The following is a 19,542-nucleotide window of genomic DNA, read 5'->3' on the forward strand; positions in this document are numbered from 1 at the left end:
ACATCATAAAGATGGTCCTGATAAAGCAAAAGCAACAGCTGGGTTCTTCAGAGCAATCTGAGCTAAATATCAGCTGGGTCCATAACTGAGTCATCTTTGATATTTTCAGTCAGCTTCATTCAGTTGTGAGTTTTGATTAAAAACAAATACATTCATCCCAAAAACTACATCCAGAAGTTTATCAAGGTGAGAAGTGGTCTATTAAGTGTGATTTACATCAGGCAAATTTTAGAGGACATGCGTTTCACTGAAACAGAGCACTTAGTGGACTATGTACCTTCTTCCAAGACATTTTACCAGACAGATTATTTTGCCTTTTTCCAAAATTCAGCATGGATTATCAATTAGGAGGCATCATCATCAAATGTCGTTTTATTTTCTTTATTGCATAAAGGTAGTAGATGGTCCTTTTTGAGCTGAAAGGATGTCTTTCCAAGACTAACACAGATAAAGAACTATCCTGAATTGGAAGTAAAATTTTTTACTCTCTCCTATAGCTTTTACAATAAGACATTATAAAGAAATCTGAGTTCCACAGAGGAAGCAAACATGATTAACTCAGTCACTAAAAGACCAGTCTGGTCTATACAACGTTCCTGTGAGGAGGCTTATTGCGATGCCTAGGAATAGGCAGACTAGCTCAGCCTGACCTCCCTCCTCTCCCCGGGGCTCCCTCCATCAGAGGGCAGTTCACAGTCTCACCTTAGTGAGAGACGTCAGAAACTTCTCCGAAGTCTTGCTTTATCTCAACATCACCTTTGCACGTTTCCCTTCAATGACTAGTTACCGAACAGAGCATGTGATAAAGATGTATTGCAGCTACTTCCGAGCAGGAGCTTCCACGACAAAATTCATGAAACATTTCTTCTGAAATAGCAGTGCTTCCAAAATCCCCTAGTCCGATGATTTCCCAGTTCTGTCATGAAATTCATAAATAAAAATCTGGCCTTTATTGCTATGGAGAGCAATTGTTCCCTCTTGGTCATCTACAGGCTGGTAAATGCGATAAAAAGAGCTCTTCATTTCTGAAGCTGGAGAAATAAAGTTTGATTAAATGTCCCTTGTCCCTCAGCTTCTAGAGGCGAGATTCTCTGCTCATATTAGTATAGGATTTTTCCTCAGGATTGTAACCAGGGAACTGGCGTTTGTTTTCTTTGTTGCTATTATTCTCGAAGGTGTCATGTGTTCCAGTTTTATTTGCAATAACTTTAGGCAGATTTTTTTCAAAGTCCACCTGAAAAAAAGAGAATACCCTAATAGTTTGAAGCCTGTATTCACTACTTTTTTCCCTTGTTTAAAGGGTATCTTGTTGCATTTTGACATATTGACGTTTCAGCCGAGGAGTTACTTCACTACATGAAATGAGTCTCAGACCCACAAAAAGGCACAGTTTAGTGGGTGTCCCCTCCATACATAACCACTGATTTTCTCATTCCCCCATGGAAAGTCTTTGGCAAAAGCAACAAAAACTTCTCAAACTCCTCTGTCCATGTAAAAGTCTTGAAAAGTGCCCTCGGTGCATTCCCAATCATTTAAATTTAGGGTTTTTTTGCATATTTATCTACATTTTCGTGGATTGTTTTTATGTCTGGCTTACACTTGCCTCAGTGGTTTCACACTGCAGCTACTTGATTAATGTTGTCATTCTATATTTTAAGCAAGTGCAAGGGGATAAATGCATGTGTTTTTTTTTTCTACTGCTTTTATTGAGATTATTTTTTTTTCTCTAGAAAACTTCTAGGTGAAGTCTGTGTTGAGAACCTAAAAGCTAAGTGAAACAGCTGAAGCAAATCTAGAGGCACAGCTGCTCTCCAAATTAGATCATTAGCTTTAACATCAAATTTAATGCAAGCTGGGTGGAAGGACAGCTTCTACCTTATTTCTGAGTACTGAGCCTTGCAGCTGAAAGATTACTTTCAAGATTTAAAGGTACCTGTAGAGTACTTTAAAGGAGCTGAAAACATATATGTTGCTTTAAGCGCCTTTTATAAACCTAGCAGATTCTGCTAAGATGGAGCAGTGTTGTTTCTCTGCAAACTGTTACAACAGCGCAAGAAAATGAGGTGCGCATTCTTTATGGCTTGTTAACGAGCTACGAAGCCCTGAGACACCTGGGGAAGAGCTGATCCTGTTTCTGTGGAGGAGGTGGAGGGCAAGAGCATCCCAGGTGCTGATGGTTGCAGCTCTGCCTGATGGACCGGCAGCCCTGCCCTGGAGGGGAGAAGCCCTGCTGGGTCTGAAGGTGGGGACAGGAGGAACAGGAGAGCTTCATGGATGTGTGAGTGCTAAAGTCTTTCTCTCTGTGCTCGCTGGGAGGAGGTGGTAGCTCAGTGAACTCCTCTCTGGGGTGTAAAGTGCAGTTTTGTCCCTGCTCGGGTGCTGGAGCGGGAAGGGCAGGGAGAGGGAGGTCAGCCCCTGTTTCACGGGCTGCTGGCCATCCCTAGGGCTGTTTGTCTCCAGGGTCCCTGAGTCCCCGTGTGCTGCACAAACAGGGAAAATAGGTAACTTATTACTGACTAACGCTGAGCAGGAGGGTTTGGCTGATCTCATTTCCAGTCCGCGTGCCTACGCAGCATCCCTTGCATAACTTTAAAAAGTGATTGCTGAAAGCTGTGGGGCACGTGTCCTCGCACATGTACGTGCACGTACACCTGCGGCTCCCGGGCCACAGCAGGGCTGAGCCGGTGAGTTCGGGCACTTACCTCCTGGCTGTCATGCCGCACGCCGCACCAGAGCAAAGCTTTGAGTCTTTCGGACCAAAAGCAAAACAGGTTACAGACTGGCTTAATTAACACTGGTGGGATGTCTTCTCCTTTGCTAGGTCCTGGAAGGTGAAAATAATGATACCTTGGTTTATGGAAAGCTGGGTGTGAGCCTTGGGAGCCTCCGGGCATGGGGTGGGAGGGAGCGGGGTCAGAGCCAATGGCATCCTGGCCTCTATTAGGAATAGTGTAGCCAGCTGGTCTAGGGAAGTGATCGTCCCTCTGTACTCGGCACTGGTGAGGCCGCACCTTGTATACTGTGTCCGGTTCTGGGCCCGCACTTCAAGAAAGATGTTGAGGTGTTGGAGCGAGCCCAGAGGAGGGCGACCAAGCTGGTGAAGGGTATAGAGGGTCTGACCTATGAGGAACGGCTGAGAGAGCTGGAGTTGTTTAGCCTGGAGAAGAGAAGGCTCAGAGGTGACCTTATTGCAGTCTACAACTACCTGAAGGGAGATTGTAGTGAAGTGGGAGTCGGCCTCTTCTCCCAGGCAACTAGTGATAGGACAAGAGGACATAGCCTCAAGCTTCACTAGGGGAGATTCAGGTTAGACATTAGGAAGCATTTTTTCTCAGAAAGGGTTATTAGACATTGGAAGGGGCTGCCCAGGGAGGTGGTGGAGTCACCATCTCTGGATGTGTTTAAGAAAAGACTGGACATAGCACTTAGTGCCATGGTCTAGTTGACATGGGTGGTGTCAGGGCAATGGTTGGACTTGATGATCCCTGAGGTCTCTTCCAACCTGATTGAATCTGTGATTCTGTGCCCTCTCCTGAGTCTGTCTCATGAGCTGCTTGCTGGACTTTTTGAAAGCTCTTTTAACAGCTGAGCCAGATTTTTGTGCAAAAGCATTTATATATAGATAGATAGATATTTTGAACACCAACCTGTTACAAAGCTTATCAGCAGCCCTGTGATGGCACAGCCTAGACAGCCGATGGCACTGAAGTACAGGTAGGACAGGGAGTACCAGGTATCTGCCAGCAAAGGCCTGTGAAGGGATGACAAAGGGGAAAGAAGCAGCTAGTGATGACCAACGGGTATGTTCATGTTGTCTCTTGACTGTGCCAGCAAAACACAGCTCATACTGCAGCCGGTGCGTGATCTGGCAGTGGTCCGTGCTCCCGTCCCGCTCGGTGGTCACTGGCTGCACCCCAGATGCACGCCGCAGGCTCAGGCTGCACGCTGTGCCAGAACGCAGGCTTAAGGGCAAGGATAGGGAAAATACCTGTCTGGAGCTGCCGTGGGAGCTGCCGCCATCAGTGCCTCAGTGATGTTGGCCAGCGTGCAGTTGAGAGTCGACAGTTGCAGAGGAATGGCCTTTGCTGGTGGCGCAGGGTAAATGAAGGAGCCAGTCCCAGCCCAAAAAGCTACGGTGATCCCAGCTAAGAGGCCTCCAACAGCACCCTTGGCAGGTACAGAAAGATACTGTTAAGGGTGATGCGTGGGATGCGCTTCTCTGCGAACGTGAGTTAGATGGGAGCAGGTGGTGACTGGTTACAGTCTCCGTCGGTGTAATCAGTTCTGTACTCTCTCATCCAAGGTATAAAACATGGTGATTTATGGCCCTCTAGCAATAAGAGTTGAAGGAAAACTTTGATGATTAAAACTGCAACACAGAGTTTAGTTTTACTTCTGGTTAAATGTGATGGGACCTTTCATGGGGCCACATGAAATGAGCTCATATTGCGTTTTGCCTGAGTTAACAAAGGCAGAGCAACTGAAATCATTCTGTGTGTCCCAAGCTGAACGTAGGCTGGGGCGAGTATTGAATGTCTTTTCTTTTTAATGAAAAAGAAACTCAAAAATAAAAAAAGAATTTTAAAAACCTCTCATGTGGATCTAATCACCAATTATTCCACAACTGGGTAGAGTTAAATTCAAATGGGATAAATTCAGACAGTGAAAAGGGACCTCTAAACAGATCTTGGACTCCTTCAGGCTCTAAATCTGAAACGCAACCTGGAGACTAAATATAAAAAACCCAAACAATTCTCAAGGTGGAGTTTTAACCAAGCAACAGGAAAATATTTTCTTTTAGATAAGGATTTACTTTTTTCTTACCTTCCAGTTAGCACAAGGAAACACAATTCCCAGGGTAAATAATCCCAGCATGGGCCCCCCACACATCCCGTGAATGGAGAGGGAAGCCTGCAGATGCAGAGAAGAGGCAGGAGATTAGTGCAGCAGCTGGAGGGAGCGTGCGCAGTTCTGGTTTCGGTCTGTAATTTTCAGTGAGAAATGGTGGGGGAGAAGGGCCCAGCAGTGATTTCACTGCACAATTGAAGAGTGAAAGAATCACGCTCAGTATCATTTCCCAGCAGTGAGTAAATAGCAAAGGAGTTGGGGGATTTATGATTTTTTTTTTCCTAGTTATTGCTCTCAGCAAAGCATCCACAGAAATTGTTCAGGTAATCTGGCAGTCCCCAGGGATGTCAGCATTATTTAGTTCATTGCATTTCTGTTCATTCATGTTCAGTTCACTGCATTTCTGAAGCACGAGATACCTGCACAACCCCTCCCAGCAGCGATGCTCCTGCAGCCATCGAAGTGCACAGCACACCATATAATATACCTGGAAAAGATCAGGCAGCGAGGTGGTCAGTGCTGGTTCATATTGTGGACGAGGAATTTGGACTTTGGGCTTTGGTGTTCAAAGCAGACCTTTAAGCACCCAGCAGCGTCTTGTGTGAAGTCTTGGATTTTTGGTTGATCGGTTTTTCTTACAAAGCAGAACTTAGCAATGAAATTAATTTAGAAGTTATACCTCATGTAGAAATGTTTCAGTTTCTGTGGCCCTTAAATAACGCTTTTAAAATAATCTAATGAATTAACTGAGCAATGAGAAACATGGTTTTCTCCCTTTGACACCAGTTTTAACTTTGTGGTAGACAAAACTGTGTATGTAGCAGTCTTGAGGAAAGCCAACCAAAACTCATCTTATGTGCTAGCACACCTTGGTTGTGGAGGTAAAAATTATCTTTCTAGGTCCTGAATGCAAAAACTAAGTAGGAAGTAGAAAAGCAGGAACAGAGGAGGTTGGAGACTGTTACAGAGACAGAGAAAAAGTACTGGTTTGGCTCTTCTGTGATCTTTGCAAACATCAGTAAAGGGTTATGATATTACTGCAATACTTGAAAAAGTATCTTAAAAATTTGAACCACTTGGGATGCTTGATATTTTGATGGTCTGTTTTTCATTTGTCTTTTTTGCATTTTTATTTTTCTGTGAACACCTGAACAACCTACTTATGCAATACTCTAAGTTTGAATAGAAATATCTTATTGTACTACTATAAAATAATAGTATTTAGTAGTACTACTATAGAGTAATGTGGTAGTAACTGCGCTGATATTCTTTCTGTATTGTAAAGAAGATCCCGGTATTTTCAGTACACAAAACTTTTCCAAGGATTTTGAGTAGTGGTTGTTGATGCCAGTCTATATTTGCTTCTGTACCATATAGTGCCCGGGCTTAATATTACTGAAGCATCAGGCTGATGTTCATCCTGAGAGTTTATAAAGGGTTACACTCCTGTGGATGTTTCCAAAGCACAAGTGTGTTCCTGAGGAGTGTCTCTAGACAGTGCCCTTCACTTCTCACAGAACTGTTCTCGGAGTCAGTTGAGAGTCTGAGACTCTCAGGGCTCAGAGTATACAAAATCCTTCCCTATTTCCTTCCGTAGTAATAGCAACTGGGGAGATGAACACCTTTGCCGTTAAAGAAATGGATCCCATCTAGGGTACCTACATAAGCCTTTGCTGATCCACGTGCTCATCTTCTCGGAGAGGTTTGGGAAAACTTTCTTGACCAAATCTTCAAAGGTAACAGTTGCTAAGGCGTTGATGCTGGCAGCTACCGTGCTGTAGAAAGGGAGAAGAATGTCAAGTACATAGGAAGCAATATAATGTGAAATTAAGTTGTATTTATAGAGAAATGCTGCCTGTTGTTCAGCATTAATACTATGAAATGTATGGTTCTGGAAGACTACTTTTCATGTATAATGCTGATGCTGGTGAGGTTTCTGTCGCTTTTGTGATTGCTAGGGGTCCAGTTTCATGCTGGCACAGAACTCATCCTGGAAACTCATCCTGATTTCCCTTTCAGTCTACCAAGCTGCAAAGACCTTCAAAATATAGAAATGTTCCAGAATAAAGATATTGCTCCCTTACCAGTCAAAGGATGTGCAGTGACCACTAGTGACACTCTCTTCTTCCACAAAATGTCTGTTTCATTTTCTCCCCTAACCGAAAAATATGGAATAGGAATAGTCTAACTTTTAGCTAGGTGAGGTAAGCCGTATTCAGCGAATACTATCTCTGTGAATTTGTTGTGACAATATGGCAGTGGCAATACCTACAGCACTGTATTTGGTACTTGGTGCCTCTGTTCTCTCAGTCTCCTGCCAGGAGCAGCCAGTGCCTTTTAATCTTCCCCCCTGCCCGCCTTTTTTTTTTTTTTTTTTTCTTTCTGTTTTGATAGCACTCTCTTGCTTTTTCTACAGATAGAGTCTTTAGAAAGAGCCTCTTGGAAATTGACTCTATGGCATTTGAATAATGTCACTGTGAACTTGGTTCTTCTCTCTTTCTAATGCCCTATGAAGTATTGGTGTTTGGCCTGTGGAGAGTAGAAACTGCAATAATATGCAACACCCCCTGTAAAGAACACACGGTTTCTAAAACTTCTCTGTGCAGATATCTCTTTTCCTAGTCTAACTTTGTCTCATGTGCAGATAGGCTCGCTGAAAAGCTCTCTATCCCTAACTATGATATTGTGGCCATCAGGTTAAGTAAAGGCAATTTCACCATGAGTAGCTCCAAAGGTATTTCGGGAAGCTGAGCTCAGTTTTTCTGCTCTTTTGTATGTATTGATAATGTTACTCTAAAATGTATTTGGGATGAAAAGATACTGGAGAAGTGGAGCTAGACTTTGCCATAAATATAATGTAACTCGGCAAAGCACTACTGCTGCTTCCTAGAAAGTGCTAAGAAAAACACCTGGGCTTTTCTTAGGGTTTCATGTTTTGACCTTCTTCTGGGTCCTGAAGAAATGAACGGTATGCAGCTAAAATGTTATTTCAGAGTCACAGACCTTAGTGTTCCACTGAACGCACAGGCGACAAACAGCCCTGGGACTCCTGGCATCGAAGAAAAAATGTCCATAACAAAATACGGCATGAGCTGGGGTAGAAGAAGCATAAGAGCAACACAAGCAATTAGTTAAGATTTTCATGGGTAATGGAAGAGAAGTAGCTGCTTCTGAGCATGTTGCTAAATTCTGGTTTTGTTCTAACAAGGGGTGTCAGATTTTGAGCAAAGGGGATGTTGTTTGGCAAAAATGCTCAATCAGATTAGAACTGCAGGAGTGCCAGAATAGACATTTTCTAGCCCTCATTCAGCAACCATCTTAGTGCCTGAGCGCTGAAAGGACATAAAGCATCCCACGAAATTTAAACGGTCTCTATGCGTGCTGTGTCTGGGCCCAAAGCAGCTCCTAGTTACAATAATGGGTATTGGTACCTGATCAGGTGCTGAAATGAAATCAGCGGTCCAAGGGTCACAGCTCTTGTAATGCGCGTACATCACCAAGCCACAAAATACCGCACACACCAGGACTGTCCAAAGTCCCAATAAATTCAGGTAAAGTGCCCTAGAACAAAGGAGAGAAACTCTGTTTAAAGCAAGACAAATATAGAAAAGCTGTTACAAGTTATTTCTAACTTCTTAGGGAGACACCTTAACCAAAGCTAGCTGTATAATTCAAAGCTAGCTGTGTAATTTCTTAAAGGCATCACCAGGATAAGAAATTGTATGTAATACTGATTTCAAATAAACATGATAAAATACAGCTTCTTTATGCTTCAGGGCAAGGGTAAAGGTTCTTGGTAACTCTGTACAGCTGGAAGAGACCCGTAACTTGTAGGCAGAATGGGCTGCACTGAGCACTGGGTCTGTCCCTCCTGTCCCCTGTAAGAGCAGATTTTTGTGTGTTGGGAGTTGTTGTTGCTGTTCTCCCTTTAGGTGACACAGAGTAATATTTTGCATGGATCCTGGCATAGTTGCAATGCCACTGTTGCAAACTAACACACTTGGGTTTTTTCCCTGGTTGATGAAATGGATATGGGTGACAGCATCCCCTGAGGAGGTTGTGTGGCTGCAGTTTGGTAACCCTGTAGTTGCTGAGAGCTGCCAGATCTCATACAGCCTACATCGTGTTTGGATGTCACCGTACGTAAGGTCTCTTGCTAGGGCCAGTTCAGAGCTGTGCTACTGGGACCCGAAGGTCTTTCAGGACTTGTTAGTAGTGACATTCTCACTGTCATGCCTTCCAAACAGACGCTGAATTTCAACACAATAAATCAATATAATCTGTCATGACCTTAAGAAAAATTAGTATGGTTGCAGCTAGCAAAAAAGCTGTTTGAAGAAGGGAAAAATTACCACCTTTATGCTTTAACCAACTGGGCAAACAAGTAGAACTATGTGTATGAAAAACTGGTTGTTTAGTAAAACGTGTGTCTAGCTATGCACATATCAATGCTGAGTTTAAGGAATGTAGTGGCCTGGAGACCTATATGTCTATATTCTGAAGTTTCACATGGTTCTTTGCCATTGATTCTAATTATTATTCTTCTATTTTAGAATTTTAATAATTTACTGATTTCATTTTATTTAGATCATAACTTGTACTGTAGTGCCCCATTAAATCAATAACCACTTTTAATACAATACAACATAAATATGATTCCAACAAACATATTTTTCCAACAAAGCTGTAGATAAGACAACTTCTATGCGGGCATCTTGTCTGTGTGGACACTCTGCTTCCAAGGACTGACCCCAAATTAATAAATTGGAAGAGGTAGAGAGCTACCCATTTTTCTTTCTGCATTTACTTGTGTCATTTAGGGCCAGAGGGAGTGAGACTGTCGGGGCAAAATTAGCTTACTACCACCCAATGGAACCCCAAAACTTATTTAACATAACTGAAAAACTTAGTATAATTCCACGTCAGTATATTTGATTGCTAGAATAGGTTAATGACAGGAAACTTACAGTTTAGCGTGCTTTTCTGATTTGCAAGAAATGCATCTCTGTATTGTGGACTGATTAACTCCGTAGAGCCCTAGCCATGTAAACGTGCCCCCAATAACAATTGTCCAAAAGGTATGTCGTCTCAAGGGATCGACATCAAAGCTAGAAAAGAGAAGGGGAAGCAATTCAGTTCACGTATATAAACACACATTTATTTAGCAAGAGGGAGGTGATTTTTCAGAAATATCTGGTATGTCCTACCCTCTGAATCATAAGCACCACATTAGTAATACTGTTTTCCAGCAGAGACAATACCTAATGTGTTTAGATGTGGATTTTTTTACTTTTATATTGGAACACATTACTGTCAAGTCAGGATAAACTTATATCATGCAGACTCTGTCAGAGGACCAATTATTTGAGATAAATCACATTTATAAGGCTTTTTATGCTCAGATTTCAGATGTGTCATATTGCATCAATAGACCTGCAAGCCGTCCTGCCTGGGACCCCATCCTCTGCAAGGAACAAAGCCACTTACTAAACTCTCAAAATCCTCCAAACTCTTAGTTACATCATTGTGATGTGTTATTTCCTTTACAAGAAATTGCTTCAGCTACAGTGTTATCTTTTTTTTCACAATGAAATTTCATTACTCAGTATTTCTAACCAGTACAAGTACATCTTTCTGTCTTGCATCTGTCGTCCTTGCAATTCTGCTAATCTTGATAGGTATAGTGGATAACATTTGACCTTGCTGCTAGATGCTGTCAGTGACTTGCCTTGATCAGTGAACTTTTCAGTCAATGCCACAAGCAGCCAAAGGAAGGCGAGTTTGCTATCCCAGTGCATTGGTGCACCATTGATAGCTGCTGTGGTGAGTGTACTTAAAATGAAGCTTCAGTTTTATGAATAGAAAATGGAAGATATATACAATGGGAAGGAGTAATTGGGCTGCATTTGTAGCTACACAAAGAAAAATGGCAAAGCTCCCTTTCAGTTCAGCCGGGCTTTGATATCGTTAAAGAGGGTAACAGAAACAGGAGTTAAGCTCTCCTGAAGGTCAACTACATTCCCAAGAACAGAAGAAATAGGGAATGGACTTCTCTAAGTCACCAAGGTTGCTCACTGGTAGTATAATAACAAGACTAAGTAGTTTTGGCTTAGTGAGGATAGGGTTTATAAACTTTAAATATACAAAAAGAAAAGGTTTGCACCATTTGTTTCTTACTCAAATATGTTTAGTCGGGATCCTTCATAGGCATCTTCCCAGACCTTGGTCGGTCCACCGTTCAGAGTAGTTCCTCGAACCAAAACCGTCACGAAGCCAGCCACCATGACAATCATTTGAAATGCATCTGTCCAGACAACAGCCTTTAATCCTCCCTAAAACAAACAGAAACTGTACACTCTCATGTTCCTTCCTGTTGTTCAAGTACAGCAAAAGGTAGAAAGACCCCTTATTTCAGGAGCTCCTGAGCTGTATGTATAGCACCTAGCAAATCAGGCCTTTTCTTAAACTTTCTTCCATGAAGGTTGTATTTTTGTAGGTCAAAAAATGACACAGAGCATAAATGGTTTGTCTACAGCCATATGGGAATATTTGACCTCCAGTTAAATGCTTTTTTTTCTGCCTCCTTTATATGCATTTGAAGAATATATCATGGTGTGGAACAAATCTTAGGGGATACAAGCTGACCTGTGTTTGTACTTCCCGTAGCGCTCTGTACACTTCTCAGAACCCAGTGATCCACAATTAGCCTAACACAGAAAAATAGCTCCAGAAAGTTTGCAGTTTGGCTTTCTTCCATAACTACTTTCACATTTGATCAAATCTGTGCTAGAGTAATATAATAAGTGTTTTCAAGAAGGGTGGTCTGAAATATTGAAAAATTTCGTTAGTGGTAATGAGAACAAAAATTAGGTTGTGTCCTGAGCCCCAGGGCTCTGCCACCTCCGCTGTGATGTTTATCTTTTTTGTAATCCTGAGTCTCATGTTGCTTCCACTCAGAAGCAAAGCTGTCTATGACCTGTTGATCATCCTTCCTAGGCTTTATCACTCTGTTCTTGATCTAGGAGGCACATTTTTCATTACAGTGTTTTTCAGTCTATAACTTGTACAAGATAAGAAGACTCTTCTTTTCGAAAGACTTAGTACAGCAGAGGAAGGTTATCGCCTCCTTATCTGGACTCTACCTCAAGCTGTCTGGTTTAAACTTTGAGACGTACAGCAGAGGATCTGAGAGGAAATATTTTTCCTCTCCAAATAGACTTACTTGTACCACAGAGTCTAAAAGAAATTTATCTTTATATTCTACTACTTTAAACTTGAGTCACTCGGCCTGCGATAGCCTGTCATGTATAAAGGATGGTTGAATTAACAACCTGTGTTCAGATGTTTGGTTACGCCTGTTACGTACCAGAGTGCAATAGAAAGTGCAGACAACTCCTGTTGCAACTACAGAGCCCCAGAGATCAAATCCAGTGACTGTGAAACCAAAGAAAATCAAATGGTTAGCGAAATGAGGGTAGGTCATCTGGGTGGTAACAGAAAAGCTATGATCCTTTAGCCTTAGAAAAATGGGAGTAATTACTAATTTTAATCTCCTGTGTCTATTAGGAGCTTTGCTGGATTGTTCAGGTTTCTTAACGCTACTGGATACTCTTTTTGCATTGTTGTTGTCTTGCAGATTTAATTTAACTAACTTTCAAGCATGCAAAAGTAATGCGTAAGAAGAATAATTGCATAAAGAAAAAACGTCACTCCTATAGGGCACAGCTTTATAAGCAATGCTTTCCTTCTGTTCTTAGTCCAGAATTTTCTCTCGAGAAATCAAGTTCTTCAGAGATTTCCAAAGAATCCTAAGGGGAAAAAAACAGCCCCACACTAAATTACATTCCCTGCAACTAGGAAAAATTTAACGCCAAAATGTGCTGCATTAAAACAATTTTGCACGTTCATTTTACTTCATAAAGTTACTTTATACAAGATGTACAAATTTTGGTTTGGCTTATGTTGAAGTCTCTCCCACTGGGCATAGTTTGTGAGGGTAAATCTATTTGTAAATGTTCTCTTATTAGCGAAGTTAGTATGGTTTAAAAACAAATGTGAACTGTCACATAAAATTCAGTTGAGTTCCAGAGGAAGGAAGCTCGACACTGTGTGAGAGGTGGGATTGGGTAACATGGATGCCACTCAGATGACAAACAATGAAAAGAGCCTCACAATCTCTTCCTAATTGATTTTGGTAAAATCAGGAGTTGGGCCATGGTGATTCCTTATGCACTATGGCAGTAAAATTGCTAGTAATCCCATCTATCGCACAGCATTCAGCTCCAGCTACAGGGAATGGAGTTACGCCCATGGGAACCTGAACACAGGAGACAGGGAAAGGGAGAATCAAAGTACAGAATATGGTCTTGGGTCATCAGCTTCTACTGTGAACTTTGTCAAGATGTTGAGAAATTGTTCGTTGCTAACCCCTTCGGGTGGTTACTGAGTGCAAGGGAGAGCAGAACGGCAAACACGGGGCTCCTGCTAATGTACTGATGTGAGAGAGAGATCTGGGGAGTCAGAAACACAGAGCTACGAGGTGCAGGCAAAAACCTTCTTACGAAACTTCTGAGGATTTTTTTTTTTTTAGACTTTATGTATTTTCCTCCCTTCATTTATTCTAATTGTTTTATGATGTGGGTATTTGGGGTAGCCATGTAGTGCAGCATGGGAACTCACCTTGGTTGAGTGCCAGTGATGGAGCATAAACCACTATTCCTGTGTAAAGGATCTGAAGGAGAAAAAGTTCATGAAAAAAAACCATGTATGTGAATGGTCAGTGATAAGGCTTCTATTTAGAGTGGGGCTCAGAGCAAAATATCAGATTAAGAGGTTTCTTTAGATCAGCTTGTATTGTATACGGCTTTCTGTTTCGGCCTTTACAAAATAAAAATCTTGGATTTAATTTTTTTTCTGCTGGAAGGACCATTATCTGTCTTGGTATTACTTATTTCACCCATTGTTAAGATGAGTAGATGACAAAAATATCCTAGTCAAATGGAAAGAGGAGCTCTCAGGAAAACATGAACAGTGATGCAGAGATAACTTGGATTGATCTTGGAAACTAAACTTTCTTTGTTCCATTCAATCCCTTTCAAAGTAGCTGACTCAATGCCCTTCGTGTGTATGTTCTGACAGAACTGAGGGAGAAACAAAGCCTGGAAGTCAATAAGCATTCAAATCTATTGCAAAAGGTTTTGGAATTAATTAAATTGAATTAATGGAGAAAGAAATGTCTGCCAACATTGCAAGACTTTCCATTAGATACATAACTAACGTAATCTTTTGAGAAACTCCGTGAAGCTTTAAATCAAAGGGCAAAAAAGCTATTTGATGTCTATGGTAGTGCCTTGGGTGGCTCCTTAAGTTTGGTTTCTTTTGGTAAAGTAAGTAGGTAAAGTTAAGTAGTAGTAGTAAAGTGGTGTTTTGTAGGGTAAGTAAAGCTAGTCTCTGATCAACCCCTCCATCCAAGAGCCAGGAGTGTTATTTATTTTATCTACGCACACAGGGATTTGATCTGGCTAGTCAATGTTTTATGATAATGCAGAGCAGTATACAAATGTGGAGTGTGCACACACGAGGCAGCAATTTCTGCCCTGTGGGCTGCTGGGCTTAGTCTGGGAGCCAGGGCTGGGAGCAGCCCTTGCCATGTGCAGCTGCTTTGCAATGGGATAGCCTCACCCCGGTGTCGTAAATGGGTAACTGGTGAAACAAATGTACCCAGTACAGCTTGTCTAGCTTCTCCAGAAAGACAGAATCCATTCATTTGGAAAGAGAGAGGCTTCAAGGGAACATAACAAGACCAAGAATTTGAGAAGCTGTGAGAGTTCAGCACAACATCCAAGTGTCAAAGACAACAAAAATGGCATTTTTAATCCTACACAGGAGAAAGCTAGAAAGTTAGGAAAGCAACCATTCTTTCTTTTTAACATTCACAGTCCAGGTGAAAAAATTAAGAAAAAAAAGTACTCATTAAAACATCTCATTATAAAAAAAAACACAGTCCATCAAAATAAATGTTGAGTGAAATAAGCATAAACAGAGTCAATGTCGTCTTACCGTCTGCAGGATGTAGATCAATGTTGCAGCAAGACGAACAATCTTGTTAAATCTTAACTCCAAGTACTAGGAAAAAGAGGAATCTCAGTAAATTGCACACATAGCATCTGTGACACAGCTATTAACCTTCTGTTCTCCCTGCGTAACAGCTTGCTGTGCAAGTAAAATTACTGGCAACTGCCACTACTGCTATAAGTACAAACAGGAGAGCATGATTGTTATTACATGTAGTGATAATTACATTTTAAGAAATTTTCTCATCAGTAGAATGTACTTGAGGTTATATGTTGGATTGTGGTATTCAATAACTGCTTTGTATCAGGAATAACTGAAAGATCCCAGGGGCTACAAGAAACTTCGGCTTTAAATGAAAGCATATTCCAACTGTAGGAAAAGGAAACTTGAGGTCATCTCTAAGAGAAATAGCATAGTTTGACTCCTGTCGTGACAAAAGCGGTGGTGGAGCAGATGGAGAAGCAGCAACATAGAGGCTTTCACAGAGCTGGAGCTAAGCTGGCTTTCTCATGTGCTGTGTCTCAGTCTAAAGACAAATCTGCACATTCTCAACAGGGAGAGGCAAGTGGGGTTCTTATGGACTTCCAGGTGGATGTAGAAAGACATTCCCAATTATCATACAACTGCAGAGGTGAGTAAATCTCTAGCCCCAAAAGCCCAGATTTTAAGCCTGAGTCACCACCTGGAGTGTCTCTTTAGAGCTGACCAAAAAAATTAAATTTGTGTTGCTAACCCTGAGGCAGGCTCCCACGCAGCCTTGGGTGGGCTGGGTGTCCCCTTGGGCCATAGTCCCATGCGCTTCCCAGCAGACACCAGGCACAGGCTGTACAAATCTCTGCTTTATGAGTCTCTAGGCATAGTACTTGCAAAACAGTGGATATTGGTATTTCTCCCAAGTAACAAGTGATAGGACGAGAAGAAATGGCCTCAAGTTGCACCAGGGGAGGTTTAGATTGGATATTGGGAAATATTTCTTCACTGAAAGGGTTGTCAAGCACTGGAACAGGCTGCCCAGGGAAGTGGTTGAGTCACCATCCTTGGAGGTATTTAAAAGATGTGTAGATGTGGTGCTTAGGAACATGGCTTAGTGGTGGACTTGGTGTCTTTGGGTCAACGGTTGGGCTCGATTATCTTAAAGGTCTTTTCCAACCTAAATGACTCTATGATACTGTTTTTCTTAGTAATTTTGTTCATGTTCATCTTTCTTGTCTCTTGCATAATAAACCGCACACTTTTCCATAAAAATAAATAGCTAATTTACCTAACTTGACTTGTTTCTGAAAATTAATGAAGCCAGCAGAGTCAAATTTCCGGCATGCTTGAAGGGACTCTCTGACTACAGTGACACCTTCAGTGGTTCAGAGAGAAGTAATTAATTCTCTGATCTTGCATTAAAACCAGCTGGAAAATGCAACTACTTGTAGCAATGGGAATAGATGGACAATTTTACTTTTTTCCAACCTGTACCTGAAATATTTCCAAAAACCGAGGCAGAGCTGTTCGACCAAAGCCCCTCCTTGGGTGTGGGCTTAGAGAACATGTGCAGCCTCTGTTATCAGGAAGCTCCTCGCAAACTAACCTGACTTTCTTCATCCAATTCTTGCTTAGTTGAAACTGCCCATAAAGAGGAGCAACCAAATTTGCAGCAGCTGATTAAAGTGACTAAAAGGGTATTCCCAAATGCTCAAAAGCTGTCCGATGTGCAGATGACCAGGGCTGCACACTGTGCTCCAACAGTAACAACACAAAGACTACTGATTATTTTGGGGTTTTTTAACTACTGAACTGTCATGTGAAGAAAATAATGTGTTCCAGGAGGAATGCCAGGAAAAAACTCTAGAAAATTCAGAAGTCGTTCATTTCATCTCCTAGAGAATCCTTGAATTAATTCTCCAGCCCTGACTTCTGGGGTTTTTTTTTGAAAGAGACCTGCCATCTTCTTCCTCTTTATCCCTTCCTCCCACCTCAGCTTTTTAGATATCAAATAGTCCACTTTTATAGCAAATTGGATCAAATTGCCAGATCTAGACCAAGTTTGAATTGAATACTATTGAATTTTGTTCTGAAAGTCTGTCTTTAATACCTGGTCTCTAAACCAGAGTGGAATAGTTACTTATAAGAGCAAAAGCATTTGGATACACTTTAAATATTTTGCAACTGTAACTTAATTTGGTGCTGGTGTGTAAACCATTATCCTGGTTTTGTTATATACGTATAACAGGAGCTCTGACCCTTAATTTGTGCCTTCAACTTATACAATATAAATAACTAGCTGAATAATGTGACCCATTTCTAAAAATATTTAACATATCAATACACTTGTTCTGTAAAACACTGCAGAAAGTCTTCTGTCAGAGATTTTTCTCTAAAAATATCTATATGCACGATACTGGCTTTTATGTTAGAATAGTGCCTTTTTTAAAATAATTTTTACTTACCTCATAAGTGCTTGTAATGCCAGATCTGTAAAATACAGGTAGAAAAAGTTCAGCAGTAAAAATGATGACAAGAGCATATGAAAGAAAGAACAGCACAAAGGATGCCCCATAGCGATAAACTTCAGAGGGTGTCCCCAGAACGGTGACTGCTGACATAAAACTTGATGTGAGAGAGAAAGCTATTGGTCCACATGTCATCTGCTTACCGCCCACCAAAAATTCCTTTGAAGTTTTCTTTTTCCTCTCTTTAACTGCAAAAAAGACTCCAATGCTAGCACATACTAAAAATAGCGCTGCAAAAACAACATAGTCCCAAGCCACAAATTTTTTGACTTCTGGAGCTACAAAGTTTGACATAGCACCAGTTGGACAATTCTCTGATGGAGGATTCGGGTTTTCTATAGCTGTTGCTCCAAACAGATTAACTCAGTTGACAGCAAACTTGAAGCTTATCTGTAGCTCATCAATGGCAAATAAAAAACGGAAAGACTATTCAGCTAGGAGACTTTTTTTTAATCCATTTCACTTCTAAGGAGGAATAAAAAATAGCGAAGGATGAGTTAGGAAGGTGCTGATGCACTTAGACCCTAGTGCTACTGATGCTTCTGTCAGGCAGGCTGGAGCGGCAGACTTAGCTGTGAAATCTGTAGCACACTCCCTTTTTATCTGTGAGGTTTTAATTTAAGGTTAAACATTAGCCTGACACATTGACTTGATCTGACTTTTTTTCTAACCTCTCAGCATTTTTAAATAATAAAATGAGAGCAATAAAGAGATAAATAAAGGAGAGTGAAATGAAGGAAAGCTCAGTGTACGGACCTATTATCTCACTGGTGAGTTTGTCTTCAGAGAAGCAATTCCCTCATGTGGTTAAAAACTAAACTTGAACATCAGCCGTAGGGTTCAGAATTGTCCTTTGACGTTCTAAGTGTGCTCCTTGGTAGACCAAAGGGGGCTGCATCTACCCCCTTGTCCTTCTGCCATGCCTCAAAGATTGAATTCCTTTCTGGCAAGCCAAACTTTCTGATTCGGGAGGCTGCTCTGGGTGGGGATTTTTGGCACCAGTTCCCTTGGGGCTACTTGAACCTCTCTCGGTCTGAAGTGTGAGCTGCCTGTGCAGGGCATGGGGAGGTGTTGGCCATTCAGCACAGGCTGCCTGCATATGTTGCTGGCGTGTGTCAAGCTGGGCTAAGGGCAGAGGAGAGTGCTGCCTATCCCCTTATGTCCTGTCCCTTAACTTGCTATCACATTTCAGATGTGTGATTCTTCTTTTCTGTAGCCATGTTTTCTCTATCTTTTTTTTTTCCCTCCACCATGGTATCTTTAATAAGTCAGTGAAATTATTTACAACCCTTCACAGACGGCAGATCTGTAGATTTACTGCTGTTTTGACAGGTTGATCCAAGGATCATCAGGACAGGTCTTGCACACGGAGGTGAAGCCCTTGCAGGGTTCTATGCAGAAAAGCAAGGCAATCTCTTACCAAGGCCAGGGATTTGGGAACTGTGCTGGATAACTCCCCAGGCCTGAATTAGAGGTGTTACAAGTGTGAAGATACTGGTTTGGCAGCACAATTATTCCACAGCTGTCAAAAGCTTATCTAAATATCTATTAGATTCTTGCATCTAGACTGATAGTACTCAAGAATTCATTAGATTTTTGTATCACAGGAAATTGAGTGACAATTAGCTCTTCTTAATTATTTTGATTAAAAGAAGTTTTGCTTTAGAGACTCCAATAAAGCATAAGGAAAAGTTCTCCTGCTATCATCTCAGTGACTGTAGCGTCTCATGATTGCTCATGTTTGGATAGTGATAATAATTATGGGGTTTCCTCATCTTCTAGGAAATTAACAACTTTCAGACCTTTAATTTGTTGAGTCCTTTTACTTGCTATCCCTATTAGCCTGTGATGCCAGTTAGATATTAATGTAATGATAAGAACAGATTCAAACTCGGAAATCTACCAGGTTTTGGTGCCCACATGCCATCCACGTGGGATGGCATCACATTGCATAATCATTGACAACGTTTGTTGGGTGTAAACTGCTCACTTCAAGGCCACATTTGACCATCCTCAATGGCTAACTTAGAGCTAGCTTTTCAAAAGTGGCTAGCACCTAAATTTTCTCAGTGTGATGCTTTATAGGTAGATTTTTAAATAGCCAGGGGTTATTACTTGC

The 19,542-nt window shown here is 41.5% G+C and overlaps 1 protein-coding gene across 1 annotated transcript; it reads right to left on the reverse strand.

The window, feature by feature from the left end:
* Window positions 1-1,075: 1,075 nt before the first annotated feature.
* On the reverse strand, window positions 1,076-17,717 carry SLC5A12 (solute carrier family 5 member 12). Its single transcript, XM_068399102.1, has 15 exons — window positions 17,361-17,717; window positions 14,908-14,973; window positions 13,528-13,579; window positions 12,215-12,282; window positions 11,026-11,180; window positions 9,816-9,956; window positions 8,280-8,409; window positions 7,852-7,940; window positions 6,511-6,623; window positions 5,268-5,335; window positions 4,825-4,911; window positions 3,989-4,167; window positions 3,648-3,751; window positions 2,703-2,824; window positions 1,076-1,234 (listed from the first exon to the last, which is right to left on the reverse strand). Exons 1-15 carry the CDS (start codon window positions 17,715-17,717, stop codon window positions 1,076-1,078), a joined length of 1,890 nt encoding a protein of 629 aa, XP_068255203.1.
* Between the last annotated feature and the right edge of the window lie 1,825 nt (window positions 17,718-19,542).

The sequence above is a fragment of the Nyctibius grandis genome, chromosome 4, assembly GCF_013368605.1.
Source record: "Nyctibius grandis isolate bNycGra1 chromosome 4, bNycGra1.pri, whole genome shotgun sequence".
In the NCBI taxonomy this organism is placed as follows: Eukaryota; Metazoa; Chordata; class Aves; order Nyctibiiformes; family Nyctibiidae; genus Nyctibius; species Nyctibius grandis.